Genomic DNA, 20,647 nt, shown 5'->3' with positions numbered 1-20,647 from the left:
AGCTCAACGAGCCACTGACTTATTCTATTTGGCGTGATCAGTTTGCATTGAATGGGGCGATTCTCTTGACAAAAACAAACGGTGGAGCTGTTTTTAAATGAAGATTTGGGGGCATGTTTCAAGGAGTGTGGGGTTTCTGCCCCTCCTTTCTTTTCTCGCCTTGGAAATGTGCAGATTGAGTCCGAGACTCCAGCTTTGGCAAAACTGTTGAATCCAGAGCACGTACCCAGGCAAAGGTGTGCTCACTCCGCACCCTCCCTCCCCTTCCTCTGTTGCCGCCTCTGCTGCAGTCCACAGAATTGCTTACCCAAAAAGGCAATCAAAGAGGACGCCACAGGTTCATGTGTTTTCCCTGCACAGTGGTGCAATGCACAACCCTTAAAAAGCCAGCACCGTTTCGAGAAGGCTCAGAGCAGGCAGCGTCTTTCCAAAGAATGCATGGCAGGTTGCTGGTCCTGCTGGATTGGATTGGCAGTCTGTCGCAGCCCGGGGGTGGTGGGCAACAACTAGTGGCCCCCAGAGCCTAATCCCATGGGGTGCCAGTTGGTCGCTCTTCTAACCCAGAATTTCACAAGTGACCTGGAGGGAAAATAAGAAGCTGCCCTGTACTTAGTCCGGCCCATAAGAACATAAGGCGAGCCTCCTGGCCAAAGGGAGTATATCTGGTCCAGCATACTGTTCTCACAGTGGCCAGCTAGATACCCCAAAGGGAAACCCTCTAGCAGGACTTGAGCACAAGAGGACTCTCCCGTCCTGTGGCTTCCAGCAACTGGTATGCAGAAGCATTCCTGTTCTGACTGTGGCGATAGAGCACGGCCATTGTGGCTAGTAGCAATGGATAGTCCTCTCCTCCATGAATTTGTCTAATGATTACTTTCATCTAAAAATAAATTAAGAAGCCAATCCTCCTGATTCTCCACCTTTGGGGAGAAGAGCTATGCTGCCAATGCTGTGTTTTAAATGCCACATTACTTTGATAGAAGGGTTGGTTTGTTGTTGACTGTTGTAAAACACACTTTGGTGAAAAGCAGCCTATACCTACTGGAAAGGAATGTGTAAAATAAATACAGTGGTACCTCGTGTTACAGACGTTTCAGGTTACAGACTCCGCTAACCCGGAAGCAGTACCTCTGGTTAAGAACTTTACCTCAGGATGAGAACAGAAATCGTGCGGCGGCAGCGAAAGGCCCCATTAGCTAAAGTGGTACCTAAGGCTAAGAACAGTTTCAGGTTAAGAATGGACCTCCAGAACTAATTAAGTTCTTAACCTGAGGTACCACTGTACTGGTTTTGCTTTCCCAGCAAACCAGCTTCCCACCAGAGGTTATGGATAACCTATCATTCGGCTTCCTCTGTTAGAGGCAGCCAGCCACTGAATGGCATTTCCTGGGAATCACAAGGGGGTTCAGTCCCAAGGACAGAAATTTAGGTTATCAAATGTGGCAGTGGCTAGCTGGAAAGGGAACAGCATCAAAAGTGTGGTGGAAGCCAGGTGGAGTGTGGTGCTAACATTTTGGCACTGGGGGTGGAGAATCTGAACTCAGCACCCCCAGTGTAGTAATATAATGATAATATTAACCACTCCAGTTAGAGTTGGGAGAAATTACTGCCTGAAACTCTGGAGAGCTGCTTCCTGCTTGTCACTGCAGACAGTATTGAGCTTGATGGATCCCGTGGTGTAATTTGATTTAAGGCCACTCCCTGCAGTTATCATGATACATTGTCAGTCTTGACTCAGAGACTTCTGTCTGCTGGTTCCATTTCCCAAATCCTGCTGAGTCCTTTTTCTTCAATATTTAATGGCATCTGAAGAGATTTTAATTGCGAATTAGCGTAACTTTCTGTTGCTGTCCCTGGGGGTGGGTGAGTGAGATGAGTCTGCTCGAAGGCCTTCTTAGGAAGCAAGCCTAAAAATAAAATAAAGATTCCAGCAGACCCTGGACTCGGTTTCGGAAGGCTTTGTAGCATCCTGCTTCCCCTGCCCAGAGGTAAGATGCCTCGGAATACCAGTTACTGCAAATTATTATTATTCACCTTTAAAAATCAACAGCAGCAACACCAGGATGTAGTCCACTAAGGCACCATCTGCAGCATACCTTTAAAGCAGAACCATGTCATTTTAAATACCCATGGCTTCCCCGAAAGAATCCTGGGAACTGCAGTTTGCTGTTAGGGGCCAAGAGTTGATAGGGAGGCTCCCCATCACAGAGCTACAATTCCCAGAGTTCCCTGAGAAGGAGGATTGCTAACCCACTCTGGGAGTTGTAGTTCTGTGAGGGGAAGAGTGGGGGTTTCCTAACAACTCTTGGCATGTAACAGCAAACTACAATTCCCAGGATCCTTTGGGGGAAGCCACAGCTGCCTAATAGCCCACTGACTCTAGAAATGCATGGGTGTCATGCCTTCTCTCTCAGAATAAGCAGCACTTCCACCCACGCTTCCTGGGTGCTGGGAGAGCAGTGAGGAATCTGGAGCAGATTTTTTTTTAGTTATGTGTTTTTTGTCTTGACCACCCAGCCTTGTATCTTGACAGCTTGGCCTGGTGTCCATGAGGGAGCAGAAATTCTGCATAGGTGGGTGGGCTGGGTGGTGGAAAGGGAGAGTGGATCTTCCACGCCTGCTCTGCTGAAGCAAATTTTTAAAATGTTGCTAGCCTTTGAAGAGACCCTCTCCTCTGATTCAGATGGCACAGATGCCAGCGCCAGGGCTGAAGATACGTAGGCATTGTTTTAATAAGCTCAGGAGTGTCAGGGATTTCTTTATTCTCCAGCTCCCCGCACACAATAGGTTCCACCCCGTCAACGCCGCCTTTCCCCTCGCTGTCGTGTGACACTGGCCTAGCAACAAATCAGTGCTGGAAGGAAGCCAGCTGCAAATCCCCTTTGGGAACAAATTTCTGAAAGTCGGCATCTCATATTTAAGCCCGGCGAGGAGGGAGGGTGGGGACGAGAAATTTCTGGCCTATTTCCCAATGAGGTGTTTAGTGAAGAGCAAGGAAGCATTTTACCGCACTCCTGACGGCTGCCAACCTCCCTGGCCTCATGCCAGGAGAGGGGGGCCCCCAAATGCGAGTGGGTGGGATCAGAGTGGGAAGTGGGAGGAGTCACCCTGTCTCTCTCATTCACACGCACACATATGAGAGCTGGTAGTGGTGTAATGGTTAGAGTGCTGGACTAGGGTCTGGGAGACGGGTTTGAATCAGGTCATGGAGCTTCTTGTTGTATGGGTCACAGTCACTTTTTCAGCCTGACCTACCTCACAGGGTTATTGTGGGGATTAAATGAGGACCAGGACGAGGGTTCAAATCCCCCAATCAACCATGAAGCTCACTAAGTGATTCTGGGCCAGTTGCTACCTCTCAGCCTGACCTACTGGGCAGACTTATTGCGGGGTTTAAATGAGAACCAGGTCCTGGGAGAGATCGGGGTTCAAATCCTCCATGTGGTCATGAAGCTCATTGGGTGACCTTGGACCTGTCACTACCTCTGAATCTAGCCTATTTCATAGGGATTAAATGAAGAAGAGTAAAACTATGTACGCCACCTTGAGCTCCTTGGGGGAAAAGTTGGGATAGAAATGCAATAAATAAACATTGCTGTCAAACACATATTCAGCACACACACACTGTGGTTGTTTAACAACTGCTTTTATATTTATAGGGTTTTTTTTGTGTGTGTGTGCATGCAGTTTTAGGTTTTTATTTATTCATTTATTAAATTTGTGCCTCACCTTTCCTCCCAAAAGGGACCCAGGGCATTAAGTAGCAAAATCTTAAAACAGCACAATTTAAAATTAGATTTAAAACAAACACATTTAAAGTGTTTAGAAACCATTTAAAACAATCTAAAGCTTTTTTTAAAAAAGTTTAGAACCTCTAAATACATTGAAAAGCCATTGCAATAAACAAAAAGCGTGAAGCCTGCATCTAGAGACCTAGTGTGTAAGGGAGAAGGCTATTCTGGGTTCCGTTATCCTGACATGCAGGGATTATGTTGTTGCTGTATAAAGCAGCATGCACCTGTGGACTGTAACTGAAGCCCAGGTGTAGGTTGACTACCTCAACGAAATGTAGACTTGAATGAGTTACATACTTATTTTTTTGCACTTTTAATGTTTAACTTGAATTGCTGGAATTTTGATGGGGCAGGAAATCACTGAACCAAAAAGCATTAAAAAAAAAAAAAGCTAAGAGCACCACCAGGATCTCAGTTCTCAAGTAATAATCAATTTCAGAATTATGAATTTATAAAGGGTTTTTTGGGTGAGAAATAGCCTGTTTTATGGGTTTGCAAAGTTTTGTGGAGGTGGGTGTTTGTGTATGTGGAGCTAACATCTGACATGAAGTTGATAAAGGTCTGCTGGACTTACTTGGTGTCCGCAGGATACAGATGCAGGAAACTTGTGGATTGCTTTTTAACAGAGAAGCTTTTGTACAATTCATTTCCAAAAGCCTGGGCCTGAAAATGCAAAGTTTTCAGTTCAGCAAAATCCACATCCTGCAAATATGCTATGAAATTTGCTGCGGATCCACGTTGAGCTTTTCTGCAAGATCGTAGTGGGAGATATGAACGGGGTTGGCTCCAGCACTTGGAAGCTTGTGGCGACTGCCAGGGACCCCTGCCTTGGTAGCCTTGGTAGGCCACACTGCTGATCCTTTATCTGTGCCTCACTGGATGTTCCATCAAGAAACCATTTCCTTTTCCTACTACACTCCCAGCTTAGCTTCACTCTGATGCATTGTGGGAAATTTTAAAGATGAGCTCCTCCTCCTTCATAGCCCTGCCTGTGCTGATTGTTGAGACCTAACCTGGAAGGAGCAGCCGCCACTCATGGGATTGCTCCCCCACTCTACCTCTGCCATTTAAAGTAAAGGTAAAGGGACCCCTGACCATTAGGTCCAGTCGTGACCGACTCTGGGGTTGTGGCACTCATCTCACTTTATTGGCCGAGGGAGCTGCCGTACAGCTTCCAGGTCATGTGGCCAGCATGACTAAGCCGCTTCTGGCAAACCAGAGCAGCACACGGAAACGCCATTTACCTTCCAGCCGGAGTGGTACTTATTTATCTACTTGCACTTTGACGTGCTTTCGAACTGGTAGGTTGGCAGGAGCAGAGACCAAGCAATGGGAGCTCACCCCATCACGGGGATTCGAACCTCCGACCTTCTGATCGGCAAGTCCTAGGCTCTGTGGTTTAACCCACAGCGCCACCTGTGTCCCATTTAAAGTAGTACAGTCCAGACATGGATTTACAGCCTCAATGAGAATGACAGGCAGGGCTGTCAGTGGATGAGGATTATTTTCCAGCACTGACAATTTCTGTGACCAGTGGCGGAGCTTCATGCTCTGGCGCCAGGGGCGGGGCTGGTGCGTGTCCTGGGGGTGGGGCGCGCTGCCTGCAGGGGCGTGGTGCAAGTCCTGGGGGCAGGGCACCCTCCGTGGGCTGGGTGGCAGCTGTGATGGAACCCCACTGGGATTGCACTGCCAGGGGCGGTGCGCTCCCCTCGCTCCCCTCTTCCTCCGCCAGTGTCTGTGACTGATCATGGTGTACGAGACTGGCATTCTAAGAGAAAGCACACACGGCAGTCAAAACTCTCATGAGGATTTATATCAGGGATGGGAATAGTCCAGTCCAGGCTCTAGATGTGGCCCTCAGTTCCTCTCTACCTGACTCTGCAGGCCACACCCCTTCTCTCCACAGGCCATACCTGTTGCCTCTAAATAGAAGGCATTCCTCCTGAGAGAAGGGATAATGCCTCTTCTTAGATCAGCTTCCTCACGGCAGAACTCTACAGAATTGTAGAGTTGAAAGGGACCTAAAGGGTATTCTAGTTCAACCCTCTGCAATGCAAAGAGGAGGCATTACCTTCTCAAAAGTTGGATGAATGCAATAGATGGAAGACGGCTTCTATTTAGGAGAGGCATTCCCATATGAGAAAGGATAATTCCTCTTCTTGATTCACTGCTCTGGAACATGTGGCCCTCCAGATGTTTTAGGACTCCAGTTCCCATCAGCCTGAGCACCCTGCCCAGCCTGTATTCTCAGATGGTGAGGGTTGTATTCCAACAGCATCAAGAAGGCCGGTAAACTGAAGCTGCAGCCCTCTGCTGGTTGAAGGATTGGATCCTATTGGAGAACACCGACGTCCTTGACCTGGAGGGATTTGATAATGCTTTTGGGTGGCATGCATATTTGTGGTATGACAAGGTTAAAGTTCAAAAATTGTTCAAAAACCATATTGTCAGAAGGGCAATTTTCATGGTCTGGTCAAAATACAAAGACTTATTGGAGAGTAAAACTCCGAGGTGGCTCTCACCGATGGAGGCCAAAGCACGTAAAAGACTCAATATGGAGGCCCACTGGCCTAAATATTGGGAAATAATTGAAAAAATTGGAGATAAATGGAGGTTACAGAGTATGGAAAAGTTAAAAAACAAGGTGCGAGATTGGTTGCATTATGCTCAAATTCAGGAAGTTTTTAAAGCAGACAAAAAAGTGGGTTTCCAGGAGGAAAAATCGAAACTAGAAACAGAGTTGCTTGAGCCAAAATCTAAGCTAATTTCGAGAATGTATAACTTGCTGCTTAAATGGAACACACAGGATGAGATTGTCAAATCCTCTATGATAAAGTGGGCACAGGACTTGGGGCATAACATTATGTTTGAAGACTGGGAAAGGTTATGGAACACCGGAATGAAATTCACGGCATGTACTGCCTTGAAGGAAAACATTATGAAAATGATATACCGGTGGTACATGACCCCAGTCAAGCTTGCAAAGATATATCACCTGTCCGATAATAAATGTTGGAAATGTAAGGAAGAGGAAGGGACATTTTTACACCTCTGGTGGACCTGCCCGAAAGTGAAGGCCTTCTGGGAAATGATACATAATGAACTAAAAAAGGTGCTGAGATTCACCTTACCTAAGAAACCGGAGGCCTTCCTTCTGGGCATGGTAGACCAGAGGATGGTCAAGAAAGATAGAACTTTCTTTATGTACGCTACTACAGCAGCGAGGATTTAGTTGGCAAAGCACTGGAAGACACAAAATCTACCCACATTGGAAGAATGGCAGACGCAGCTGATGGACTATATGGAGTTGGCTGAAATGACTGGCAGAATTCGAGACTCGGGAGAAGAAGAAACGGAGGAAGTTTGGGAAAATTTTAAGGACTATTTGAAAAAGCATTATAAGTTGTATGAATGTTAAAAAATGCTCCTTTCTAGGAAGGTATAGCTTCAGTATCGGCAAATTTCTGAATTGATAAATAAGACACTATAAGACAGAAGTGAGATAATGAAATATTTTTATTGTGTGGAAATTAAAAATTAATGCAATTGTACTGAAATGTTTACATCAGGTAACACGATAAAATGGAAGATATATTGTTATGTATAAAATAAGTTAACAAATTGCTGAGGTTTTGGTTACACAGGGAATGCAGTGCTCGGGAGATGGGGGGAGTCCATTGGATTTATGGAAGTATGTATTTGAAAGTGGAAATTCGTATATTAAAAACCTAATAAAATATTTATAAAAAAAAAAAAAGAAGGCCGGTAAACTGCCCCTGCTCTCTTTGAAAGTGTGTTATCAGTTTTATTTATTTTTACCGCTGAAGGGAGGAAGCATGCACCAGTTCAGTTCTTTCAAAGCCAGCTCTTTATGCAAGCAAAACTACTTGACAAAACAAACAAAACAAAACAAAACTGGCCATTACAGCCCTCCACATTACATGTTCTTTGCCCCCACATTCCTGCATTCTTTCACCATCTGCTAGAAGCTTAAGTTATGATAATTGAGCATTGCCGGTTTTTATTTTTTTACTTTTGCCCTGCTTGTGAAGGAAGTGTAAATGCTACTGACGGGAGTGCGGTGCTGGTGGGTGGGCAGAGAAGTGTGAAATGTGCTTGTATTCAGCTGCGATGGCGCATTTTGTGTGAATGGGGAGAGAGTTGAGTGAGAGAGAGAACAGTTGGATGGCATTGCTATGGTGGCTGCCAAGAGCTGTCAGCATGACAACCACATAGATCTGCTAGTGCAAAGCAGATTACTATGTTCCTATTGAATCCAGCTCTTACTCTATAAGGACTAGAATCTTAGGTCAGCAGCAGAGTATCTGATTGACATGCAGGATCTCCTGGGTTCAGTCCCTGTCGGTATGGATAGTAATGAGTTTGATGGACCAATATCTCTGATTCAGTTTAAGGAAGATTTCTTTTTTCCTGGGTTCAATCCCCAATGACATTTCTAGGTAGGGCTGGGAGAGACCCCTGCCTGAAACTATGGAAATCTGTTTTTGCCAGTCAGTGTACAGAACACTGAGCTAAATGGACCAATGCTGTGACTCAGCACAAGCCAGCTTCTCGTGTTCCTAAACACTGCTGGAACTCAATTATCAGGTGTCCCTGGCAGAGGAAGTGCATGGTTTTCCTGCCTCCCCATTCACCAGTGTGATGAGCGTGGTCACTGCGGCGTGGCTGCCTCTGCTGCAGAAAACCCTCTTTCCCGCTAGGCATGTGTGTGTCAATCCATCACTCGGCTAATGCTCCTTTTGTCCTTCCAGCCTTTGCTAACATGCTCAAGCCAGCTCCTTCCTGCATCTATCTCCCAAAGCCGCGCAGATTAAAAAAACACCACCGTCCTGCACAATCTCTCTCTTTCTCTTTCTCTCTTTCTTGTCAAGTAATGAATAAATATTGATTTATTTCAGGTTAATTAAAACCCCTCCTGGAAGAATAATCCAGTCCTACGTGCTTTTAAGACTTAGAGATAGCAAGGGAAAGATATATTGATTAATTTCTCTTAATCTTTGTTATTTTCTTTTTCTTGCCTATTGACACAAAATGGAAATTTATTGTCAGGGTATGAGTCAAGAGGTTTAAGCCAAGTTAATCAAGGGTCAGGAAACCAAACCTTATTAGAAACAGTTGAAGGAGCTGGGTATGTTTAGCTTGGTGAAGAAGAGGCTGAGAGGAGATATGATAGCCATCTACCAGTATCTAATGGGCTGTTGCATGGAAGATGGAGCAAGGTTGTTTTCTCCTGCTCCAGAGGGCAGGTCCCAATGGCTTCAAGTTGCAAGAAAGCAGATTATGACTAAACATCAGGAAGAACTTTCTGACAGTAAGAGCCGTTCAACAGCAGAACAGACTCCTTGGGAGGTGATGGACTCTCCTTCCTTGGAGGTTTTTAAGTAGAGGCTGGATAGCCACCTGTCATGGATGCTTTAGTTGAGACTCCTGCATTGCAGGGGGTTAGATTAGATGACCCTTGACAGATTGATGAAGTATGAAAAAGAATATTAGAATGATAAGGGTATTAGAATGGGCTGAGGGATCAGGCTAGAGGGGGCCCAGCTAGTCCAGCATCGTGTTCTCACAGTGGCCGGACAGGTGCCCATTATGAGAAGCCCACAAACAGGACATGAGAGCAGGAGCTTTCTGTCTGCTTGTAAGTCCTAGCAACTGGTATTCAGGGGCATATTGCAGCCACTGTCATAGGTAGTCTTATCCTCCACAAATTTGTCTAATCCTCTTTTAAAGCCATTGAAGTCAGTGCTCTAACCACTGCATCATCACTGCCTCTTGTGGCAGGGAATTCCACAGTTTCACTGCCAATCAGTGTGGACAGTGAGATCATGGGTTAGGGTAATAATGGTGATGTGCCCTCCTTGCTCCAGCAAGTGAAACAGGCAATAATGACTAGGAGAGAGTGTTTGCCTATTGGAATGGTTCAGATTCAGGACTGAGGCCACTTCTCTGTAAGAGAATGCAGTGTCAGTTATCTTGTCTCTGATCATCAGCAGTAATGTTTGATTGAAAACAAGGTGTGTGTTTGGGGGGGGGGGGAGAATATAAGCTTTATTCGCCCCTTGAGGTCCGCAAGGGATTTCAGTTACAAACATTGGAAGTTCCTTATCCTGAATCAGACCATTGTGCCATCTAGCTCAGGGTTGTTCACATTGCAGCTCTCCAGAGTGGGTTCATTTGGGAAGGGGCTTTAGCTCAGCAATAGGATATCTGCTTTGCCTGCAGAAGGTCCCAGGTTCAGTCCCTGGCATCTCTAAGTAGGGCTGGGAGAGAATCCCACCTAATACCCTTGAGAGCCACTGTCAGTGTAGACAATACTGAGCTGGATGGTCTGACTAGATATAAGGCAGCTTCCCATTTAAAGCAGCCCTTTATTTCAGAACCATGAAATTATTGTTAGGAGAAGGGCTGCAGCTAGCTAAGTGGTAGAGCACCTGCTTTTCATGCAGAAGTTACCAAGTCCAATCCTAGCATCTCTAGGTAAGGCTGGAAAGACTCCCTGCCTGAAACTCTAGAGATCTGCTGCCAATCAGTGTAGACAATACTGAACTGAATGGACCATTGGTCTGACTCAAAATAAGGCAGGTCTCTATGCTCTAAAACGCCCATCTCTGCCATTCACAGATTCCAAAGCTAATTTTCTATTGGCTTTCCTTTCCCTGACCACAGCCGCCCACCTGTTGCATCCTATTCCATATAGGCTGCTCATTTTCAACATAAGGGTTTCTTCTGAGACATTTCTGGGCTGCCTCTCCCCTCCTGCCACAGATACCTTTGTTGGACTTGCTCCATCAAGGCCTGTCAGGACAGCAATGAGCTAATGAGGTGCAGGGAGAAGACTTTACAGGTCTGAAGCTGTAATAAAGGCATCATTGAGGTTGCAGTGTACAATTGCCTCCATAAAGAGGTGATTAGAAGGAAGCAGGGAGAACCAGGAGGGGCGGAAGGAGGTCAGAAACGAACTTGAATGTAGGAAGCTGGTTTATACCCAGACAGACCGTTGATCTATCTAGAGAGAACCGAGGGACCGCAGGACAAATGAGGCCTATAAGACCTCTCTCACTGGACCTCAGGGCCTTCTCAAGGCTGCACTACTTATCCAGGCCACATCCCCTCAAATAATGGATCATCCCTCCCACAGAGGTACACTGTGCCTAAACTCAGAGGCACAATATACAGTGGTACCTCGGGTTACATACGCTTCAGGTTACAGATGCTTCAGGTTACAGACTCCGCTTACCCAGAAATAGTACCTCGGGTTAAGATGAGAACATAAGATGAGATGAGCTTCAGGATGAGAACAGAAATCGTGCTGCGGCAGTGGGAGGCCCCATTAGCTAAAGTGGTACCTCAGGTTAAGAACAGTTTCAGGTTAAGAACGGCCCTGCAGAACGAATTAAGTTCTTATCCTGTCGTATCACTGTAACCAGGGGGAGGGAATCAAACTGGCTCCAAGCCAAAGGCCAGGTGGAACAACTCTGTCTTACAGGCCCTGCGGAAAGAAATTAGATCTTGCAGGGCCCTGGTCTCACGAGGCAGAGCGCTCCACCAGGCCGGAGCCAGAGTTGAAAAGGCCCTGGCTCTGGTTGAAGCCAATCTAACTTCCTTAGGGCCCGGGACCACTAGGGTGTTGCGATTTATGGACCTTGAGGCTCTCCGTGGGGCATACCGGGAGAGGCGGTCCCATAGGTACGAGGGCCCTAAGTTTAAGGGATTAAGAGACATCCTGAGCTGGCAGAGATAGAGTTGAGAGAGAGAAAGGACTCTGTATGCAGTTTGAACTTAGAGAAAAAAGCTATCAAACCTCTAGCGCTTTTCTTGGAATAGGAATGGCTGTAAAGAGTAAATAGAAGCAATATTTTTTTTCAAAATCAAGATAGAAAACGACAGGAGTTGTAACAGTCAATAGGAACAGATGATGTGAAACTGGGTGTGAACTAATGAGTAAAAAAAATTATGGAATATTGTTTTCATATATGATCACAGTGGAGAGACTCTTGTGTGGACAAATACTTATTATTTAATATATGGAAGAATGTTGAGGTTACAGGAGACCAGGTTAATATTCTAAATTAGAGAAAAACTATTGCTGACATTTAATATTAATAATAATAATAATTAGATAATCCCTTTTGGACTTTTGTGTAAAAATGAAAATGAATTAATCTATTTTGGTCAGAAGATTGGGAAAATATTGTGTAACAGAAAGGAGATCAGATGGGTGTCACTCTGGAGTCTGTATTTTGAATAATTTCTTTTACGTAACTGACAGTCAGAAAATAAAAAGTCCTTTTCACTTTTCTTCTCTACTTCTCTTTTCTTTCTTCTCTTATTTTCCTTTGATGTTTTTTTCCCTCTTTATTTTTAGTTGATTAGTTTTTTATTTTATTGCATTATGAAAAAGCTTTAATAAAATCTCTTTTTCTTTAAGGTTCTAGCCTGCTAGCCAGCCAGCCAGCCACAGCCTCTTCCACATTACTCCATTTCGTTCTGACCCAACCCGTCTTGTTTTTCTTTTCTAAATGACATTCAACGTTATTTGGCTGCTGAGCATTATCCTCATTAGACTGAGTTTTATTATATTGGGGGGAGGGGTTGCCTCTTAGATTTTATTGCTGTTGTAAAGATGTGTTGCTGATATCTCCCACTGTTCTTTTGCTCCGGAGCTCTTGACACTCACTGCTTGCCTTCAACATTAGAAGAAGCAACAGCAGCACTGGCAGAATGTTCAAATTGGTGGTTACATTCAATGAGTGACTAATTTGTGTTCACAAACATTTGAGATGTACACTTTATTCACATGTAACATTCAGTGGAGTGTAGGGTCCATGTGCCTGTGTACTCAGGCAGTTGAGCTGTGCAAATCAACAAGTGGGCACTTTCACACAAACACTTGCATGTGTGTAGAGTCAGCTTGTACCATAAAGTGTGAGCAAGGCTTCAGTTGCTGATAAACAATGGTACTGTGCTTGAATCAAGTTTAAAGCAGTGAGTCAAAATGTATGAACTAGATTAAAACATTTAGGTAGCGAGAACTGAGAACTCAAAACTGCATTTTTCTTTGAGTGACCAGTAAACACACTCTCTCTTTCTCTGTTCTTTTTCCAGTTACGGAGAAGGAGGTCCAGCAGTGGTGAGTACTCAGAGCTATTCTGGAGTCTTGTGAGTTCACAAGCATGCACATTTGTGTTCGTGAGCATGAAAAAAGTGAAATGGGGAGTCTACTGCTACCATTGCACAGGTGTGCATGTTATATGCTTGCCTGATGGTCTCTATAATTTCTTGTCTCATTTGTGGGATGCAATTTCTAGAATGGAATGTAGCATCTGTAGGCCTGATAATTTGGGAGGAATGAAATCTTGACTGGGCAGAGGAACAAAGCAGGGGTGAGGAACTTAAAGCTTGGGGGCCAAATGCGGTCCTCCGAACCCCTCTCTCTGGCCCTTGGAACTCTCCCTAAGCCATTCCCCCTTCTTCTCAGGCCACACCCACTTTCTAGCCACACCCCTCATTGACTCAGCTTTGCACCCTGAGCGCTTTTGCCTGGCTGGAATGTGTCATTGAACTCTGATAGTGCTTCTTGCTTGCCTGGGGGAATATTATAGACACTGTTTGTGTGTGTGTGTGTGTGTGTGTGTGTGTGTGTGTGTGTGTGTGAGAGAGAGAGAGAGAGAGAGAGAGAGAGAGAGAGAGAGAGAGAGAAAACAACAACAACAACAACAATTAGCCAACTATACAAAGGTAATTATTTTCCATTTATTGCTCCAATTATTTTGCCTCTGACTCCCGCTGTGTTAGTTGTAAAGAACCATAGAACTGGAGAGCTGGAAATGTTCCCAAAGGTCATCAAGTCCACCCCCCTACAATGCAGAAATTTCACCTAAAGATTTCCTGACAGATGCCTTTCCAACATTTGTTTTAAAACTTCCAATAAAGGAGATTCTATTACCTTCTGTCAAACAGCTCTCACTATCTGACAGTTCTGCCTAATGTATAGTCAGAAACCAAATGCAGTGAGAGGCTATTATTATTATTATTATTTATTGAAAACTTTCAGTTAGAGAATAGAATAGAATAGAATAAAAGGAAAAGAAGAAAACAAAAACAAAAATGAAAGAAAAAGCAAAAAATTTGAATTTCTGATATATATATATAATTATGTAAGCAATATAGTTATTCAAACTAATGAAAAATTACTAACAATATATTACAGTTTTTACATGTGCATTTTTACAACTGCATTACAAATATCATTTTTTTTATTCATGCACAGTCTACATCTAAATGCAATCTGTTCGTATATTGCGAGTGTTGTCATATCTTCTATCAGTTGTTTAAAGCGGGCCATGGTTTTATCTTCCCAATAAATCAATATCAGTCTTTTGGCAGAAGTTAGGGTGCAGAAATTCCATTTACAGTGAGAAACTTGATGTAGCTCAAGAAACAAGGGCTGCTATGTGCTACATTTATGGTGGGAAAATGCTCTGCGCTCCCTCAGAGGCTCTCTTTTCTTTGCTAGGATTGCACAAGCTCCCATTCCCCCCCACCCTGCTTGAATTAAACCCTGCATGTATCTGATTTGCAAAACCTTCTCATTATATTTTCATCTTGTAGATAACGCTTAAAAAAATAATAAAAATGGCTGTGCTGTGCAATCAATGGTGCCTTTCCTCCAGGGCATACATACAGTCTAGAAAGGCTGGCTCCTTCCCCAAACCTCTCTAGTTTTTTTTTGGAAGGCATCCAGCTGTTATCAGGGCAAGACAGGCTCCACTGTTTACAGCCTGGAACGCAAATGCAGGTTAAGAGCAGAATATTCAATTCCAGGCATTTCCAGGTAGGGCTGGGAACATCCCTTGCCTGAAACCCTGGAAACCCTCAATCTGGTTCCATCACAGCCAGTTCTCTATAGGAATTTTCATTAACTTAAGAGCTGCTGCCTGAGTTTGCTTCTCCCCCTCCTTTTTTCTTTTCTGTGATGTCTTTTAGATAGCTAACAGGGTAAGCACACACCCACCCACACACCCACACCCCTATCTCTTTCTCTATCTTTATATTCTATCATATCTATCTTTCTATCTATCTATCTACACATATACATAGAGACTTTTTACTTCTAAGCTGCCTGGGGAGACTTTCCTGCTGAATAGCAGGGTAAAACATGTTTTAAATTAATAAAACAGCAACAATTCTATAAATTGACACCCACACCAAAATATCAGAATTTGAAAACACTGACAGAGCTATAGCTTTACCAAGTTTACAGAACACATCAAATTATTCAGCACCATAAGGATAGAAGGAGATGATTGCAGAGAGCTCCAAAGGAACCTCTCCAAACTGGGTGAACATGCATGAAAATGGCAACTGCAACTGAGAAGAGCCCTACTGGATCAAACCAGTGGCACTTCCTGTTCCCACAGTGGCCAACCAGATGCCCTGGTGGGAAGCCCACAAACAGTACCTTGTGATGTATGTTAACTGGTTTTTAGGGGCATACTGTCTCCAACAGTGGAGGTAGGACAAAAGAAGAGCCTGCTGGATCAGGCCAATGACAATCTAGTCCAGCCTCTTGTTCTCACATTGGCCAGCGAGATGCTGCAATAGGAAGTTCACAAGCAGGACCCGAGCACAATAGTTGTTGCTCCCCAACAACTGGTATGCAGAGATAGACAGAGGAACTTAGCTACCATGGCTAAGAAGATCCCTGCAGGATCAGAGCAAAGGCCCATCTAGTTCAGAATCCTGTTTTCACAGTGGTCAGCCAGATGCCTCAATGGGAGACCTTTAAGCAGAGCCTGAGCACAAGAGCATTCTCCCCTCCAGCAGTTTCCAGTAATGGTATTCAAAAGCATTATTGCATCAGGCTGTGGAGGGAGAACATGGTCAATGATCCAGGACAGACCTAATAGCACATTCACTCATAGGGCATAATTAAAATGATGGACATTTGTTCCTACTGGACTGGGAATGGCCACTAACTTGGGCAGCTTTGAAAAGCATTTAGGCAAAAAATGGAGGATGAGGCTATCAATAATTACTAGGCATGATCAAAAGGTGCAAAGACCCTTCCTTCTATCCTTCCTTCTACTAAATCAGTCCATTGGGGTCCACTCAGCTCACAGTGGCCAATCAGATGCCCCACTTGTAGGACCTGGGGGCACAGATTCCCAGAAACGGGTATTCAGAGACATGCTGCTTCCAATGATGGGAGAAAGAACATCACTATTGTGGCTAGTAGCAATTGATATTCTCTTCCACGAATTGACCTAATCCTCTTTTAAAGCCATTCACATGGATGGCCATCACTGCACACTCTTACCAATAACTGCTCCAGGAAATTGAGAGAAGAGGCACCCTTAGTCTGTACAGAGATTCCTTTCTTAGCACATAGCACATCGCAGAAACATTTCTGCGCATTCCCTCTGCTGATGCAAACATGCTCACTTATTTGCAGTTGAGTGTGGCCAGCTAGCAGGCCTGGCTTGTTCCAGATTGAACAACAAATTGCACTGTTAGTCACAGAAGAATAAACACTTAGTTCGTTCTTCCTGGGAAGGAGAACAGCATCCGCCTGAAATGAAATGAAAAATTCCGCCCACAACTCTCCCGCCCCCTATAGTTAATCAGCTGGCTAAGCGTTAAATGGCTGGGCATGGATGTTCCGTTCTATTCCTTTCTCAGTTTCCTTCCAGGGAATGGTTTGGCGGATGGGAGGTGAACTTGTATGGGGGCAGGAGAGCTCTTCGATTTGGAGCTTTTGTGCTTCACTCATGCTCAGCACATAATTGATATGGCTTGGGCCCAGGCTTACCTGAAAGATTGTATCTCCTTCTACAAACCCACCCAATGTACTCAGATCCTCGGGTGAGCACCTTCTCTTGGTCCCATCAGAAGCATGGTTTATGGTGACACAAGAGAAAGAGAGAGACTTTTCTGTGGTGGCTCCCATATTGTGGGATTTTCTCCCAAGAGATGTTGGACGGGCTCCCTCTTTGCTTTCCTTCTGCCTGCAGGCTAAGACCTTCCTGTTGAGACCAACTAAGGTGCAGGTGATGATGATCACTGGATTTGAAAGGCTGGCTCTAAATGTGTTTGCATGTATTTTAACTATTGTTATTAACTAGTTTCTTTTTATTACTTTGCATTATATAACGTTGTTTTTTAAATATTGGATGCTGCCTTGAATCCCGTCTCAAGAGAAAGGCAGGATTTTGCTACTACTACTATTACTACTGCTGATGATAATAATAATAATAATAATAATAATAAATGAACAATAATGATTAACTTCATTGTTACACTGTGGAACTCCCTCCCACAGAAGGCAGTGATGGCCACCAACTTCAATGGCTTTAACCGATGATTTGACAAATTCATGCAGGAGTAGAGGACTATTGATGGCTGCTAGCCACGATGGCTATGCTCTGGCTCTGACCATGGAGGCAGAGCATAGCCATTGTGGCTAGTAGCTATCAATAACCATCTCCTCCTCCAGTTCCTGAAAATGGCAAGAGGGGATGGTGCACTTGTGCTCAGGTCCTATTTGTGGGTTTCCAGCAGGCATGTGGGTGGCCACTGTGAGAATAGGATGCTGGACTAGGTGGGATCATCTTAATGTTCTTGGGTCAGTTGGTTAGAGTGTGGTGCTGATAATGCCAAGGTTTCAGGTTCGATCACCTTATAAGACAGCAACATATTCCTGCACTGCAGTGGGTTGGCCCTCGGGGTCTCTTCCAATTCTACAGTTCTGTGATTCTAAGGCATCTTCCTGTGTTCCTGATTTAGTGCTACCCCCTCTGCAAACTCCCACAAAGGTGGCCACCCTCCCCATTTTTCTTTTGTTCCAACAGCCCTCAAATGCATCACCGCCCCATTTCTGATTCCTGCTGTGTCATGGACAGCAATGAGGGAAAGAAGATGCTGCCTCTTTCCCTGTCATATTTCCTGATCAGTTTCATCTTAGCACACACAGCCCCCCCTTCCCTTGCCGCTCAGTTTGATACTTGACAGATTCGGGTGGCCCTGTTGCATAATGCTCCCCTAATCTCACCCCCTCCCCACTTCTCCGCCCCCATCTGCTATTTCTCTCTGTGTTTCCCCCCCCCTTCCTGTTCCTTGTTTATTCCCATTTTATCTTGGCACGTGGGAAGGAGATGGTTCCCGCACAGCTTGGTTTGGGGAAGGGAGGATTAATTCCCCATCAGAACAGGCTGTAAAGGTGAGGAATTCAACTAGTGTTAAACTAAACAGCATCCAGCATGGGAGTAGCCAAGATTTTTGTTAGAGGGGGAGGCGTTTTGTTGAGGGGGCAGGTCTTTTGTTGAGGTAGCAGAACCTCAGTTTGCTATGCCCCCCTTGGCTATGCCCATGGAATCCAGAGAGGGAGTAATCCCCACCTCAATTTTGTTTCATGCAACTGAAAAAGGGAGTGTGTGGGAAAGAATCTGACATTCTCTTATAGGTAATGTGTTAAATTAAATCAAGTAGAAAAGAGCTTTCTCTTGGGCCATCTCTCACCTTGTGAGGTAGTCTGATAGTGTGACCTGTTTTAGGAGATTATGAACTGAAGGAGCACTCCGATGGTGCAGTGCTCTGTAGATGCAATGTAGAGCATAGCTGCAGTGTCAGTGGTGCATCTGAATGGTTGAACCGAAATGGGAAACCATTGTTTGAAGTGGGTTTGTTAACCACACCGAGTAGCACAACCGTGCCAACTTTATGCTGGTACCTCAGGCAGACTTGGGAGACCTGTGGCCATCTAGATGTTGCTGGACTACTCACATCCTTGTCTTTTGGACATATTGGCTGGTGGTGGATGAGAGTTGGAGTCCAACAATATTTGAATGTGGTTCCTTAGCCTTAATCTCAGAAGGGGCATTTCTCTCTCATGGAGTAATGCCTTTTCCAAATAGAATTTTTTCCCCGTTTCTTGTATTCACCCATCCTTTGAGAGGGGAATACCTTTTCTTAGAATGATCAACACTGGGCAGAACCATGTAAGCCACCTTAACATCCATGGAGAAAAAGAAGGGAAATACATGCAAGAAAGAAATAAACGAATAAGTAAGCAAGCTCCCTGCCAGAAGAAAAGTAGCAGAGCAAGATAGAAGGATTCTAGCTAGCGCTTTTTCTATTTGTGGGGCGATGCCTTTTCTAAATGTTAATCAGCATGGATAAATATTTGAAAATGATATTTCTCCCCACCTACCATCTGTGGTGGTGCAGTCCATTCTGTCAATATTAGGACTGTACCACCTCCTGGATCAGCTGTGCTGAAAACGATAAAAAAAATTCCTTTTTAATTTTGTGATGTAATATTCAAATTCAATAAAAACATGTGTATCCAAAAAAGGGGATGTAGGTGGTGCTGGCCTCTGTTTGCTGAAAATCTGGCTAAATGCTCTTGGAGGTGGAAGCTGATGAGGTTTTGCTGTTGAGATAGTTTCAGGGAATAGATTAAAGTGGAGAGCAGGGTCTGAAACCAGGTCACCCTCACTTTGCCTTCACCAGCAGAAGGCAGCCCTTGCAAATGTATCATCAGCTGTTCCTTTTGTGTGCCTGAGGTGTGTCAGAGGGATTGGTTTCACGGAAAACACCTGATCTCTGACCTGATCAGCCCAGATTCCCCTGGGTGCCCCAAACGCAAGGGCTTCCTGTGGCTTATCTTGGATTGCTCTTTTAGAGCAGAGTTTTGGGGGCCGGGGTTGAATGGTCTCCTCATCTTACAGTGTCTATGAGAAAAGGGATATGGAATCACTCTTTGCTTTAGCCCTTTGTCGTATCTTAAGGTGTCTTTTGAGAAAGAGACCTCCCACACACCGGGGGGGGGGGGACCTTCCCCATGGGCCATCTTGGCAGGTGGGCAGAGCATCCTGCATTGTCTCCCCGGTCTTCCCACTGATGAAATCTAGATAGCTTGTTCCTTGGGTCAGAGACCTTTTCTTTTCTTTTGCCTTTTGATGTGTAGTAGGCAGCGATTGACACCAGCTTGAATGGTCTTAAAAGAGGATTCAATTCCCAGCATCTCCACTTAAGGCTGGGAATGTCCCCTGCCTGAAACCTTGGAAGGCTGCTCCCATTGGCCCATCTAGTCTAGCATTCTGTTCTCAAAGTGATTAAACCAGATGCCTGTGCAAAGCCTGAAGGCTGGACTTGAGTGCAATAGGAACGCTCACCACTTGTAATTCCCAGCAACTGATATTCAGAAGCGTTGCTCCCTCCAACCGTGGAGGCAGAGCACAGCCATCATGGCTTGAAGCCATTGATAGCCCTCTCCTCCGTGAATTTGTCCAGTCCTCTTTAAAGTCATCCAAGGTAGTGGCCATCACTGCCTCAAGTGGCAGCGAGTTCCATAGTGTACACTTGCACTGCATGAATATGTCCTTTCTTTCATCCACTCTGAAGCCTCCAACATTCGGCTTCATTGAATGCCCGTGAGTTCTTGTATTATGAGAGAGAGAAAAAACTTTTTGCTACCCACTTTCTTCACACCAGGCATAACTTTATAAACTTCTGTCATGTCACCGAATCATGATATGAATGCGAATGGGATCCGTTCCGGAGGCTGGTTCATAACATGAGCATCTGCGGGTCACGATTCACCACTTTTGCGCATGCACGTGACGTCATTTTGCACATGCGTAAGCGGCGAAACCCGGAAGTAACCCTTTCCGGTACTTCCGGGTCGCTGTGGGACGCAACCTGAAAACGCTCAACCTGAAGCAAACGTAATATGAGGTATGACTGTATAGGGGAATAGTGAAATCATCCCTGGGATTCCAAACCTCCTGTAATCATGTAGGGAGGATCAGACGCCTTCTCGTGCAAGTCAG

At 44.9% G+C, this 20,647-nt stretch overlaps 1 protein-coding gene and 2 long non-coding RNA genes across 4 annotated transcripts in view; 1 reads left to right on the top strand and 2 right to left on the bottom strand.

Annotated features, from left to right (window-relative positions):
- Positions 1-20,647, top strand: part of NCS1 (neuronal calcium sensor 1) — a 57,163-nt gene that overhangs the window by 25,513 nt on the left and 11,003 nt on the right. For both annotated transcript variants that reach the window (XM_081896826.1, XM_081896825.1), the window contains one exon: positions 12,921-12,945. In XM_081896826.1, coding sequence (XP_081752952.1) covers positions 12,921-12,945 — 25 coding nt within the window. The remainder of the gene's footprint in view (positions 1-12,920; positions 12,946-20,647) is intronic.
- Positions 1,942-6,092, bottom strand: LOC309361729. Its single transcript, XR_014164609.1, has 3 exons — positions 5,866-6,092; positions 4,369-4,457; positions 1,942-2,034 (listed from the first exon to the last, which is right to left on the bottom strand). It is a non-coding gene; the product is annotated as an uncharacterized lncRNA (long non-coding RNA).
- LOC309361726 lies at positions 7,550-20,392 on the bottom strand. The gene is made up of 3 exons (XR_014164606.1): positions 18,333-20,392; positions 10,490-10,610; positions 7,550-7,615 (listed from the first exon to the last, which is right to left on the bottom strand). It is a non-coding gene; the product is annotated as an uncharacterized lncRNA (long non-coding RNA).

This window comes from Podarcis melisellensis (genome assembly GCF_964234715.1).
Source record: "Podarcis melisellensis genome assembly, chromosome: Z".
NCBI classification, from domain to species: Eukaryota; Metazoa; Chordata; class Lepidosauria; order Squamata; family Lacertidae; genus Podarcis; species Podarcis melisellensis.
The sequence above is the reverse complement of the archived record's forward strand: the minus strand, read 5'-3'. Positions and strand labels throughout refer to the sequence as shown.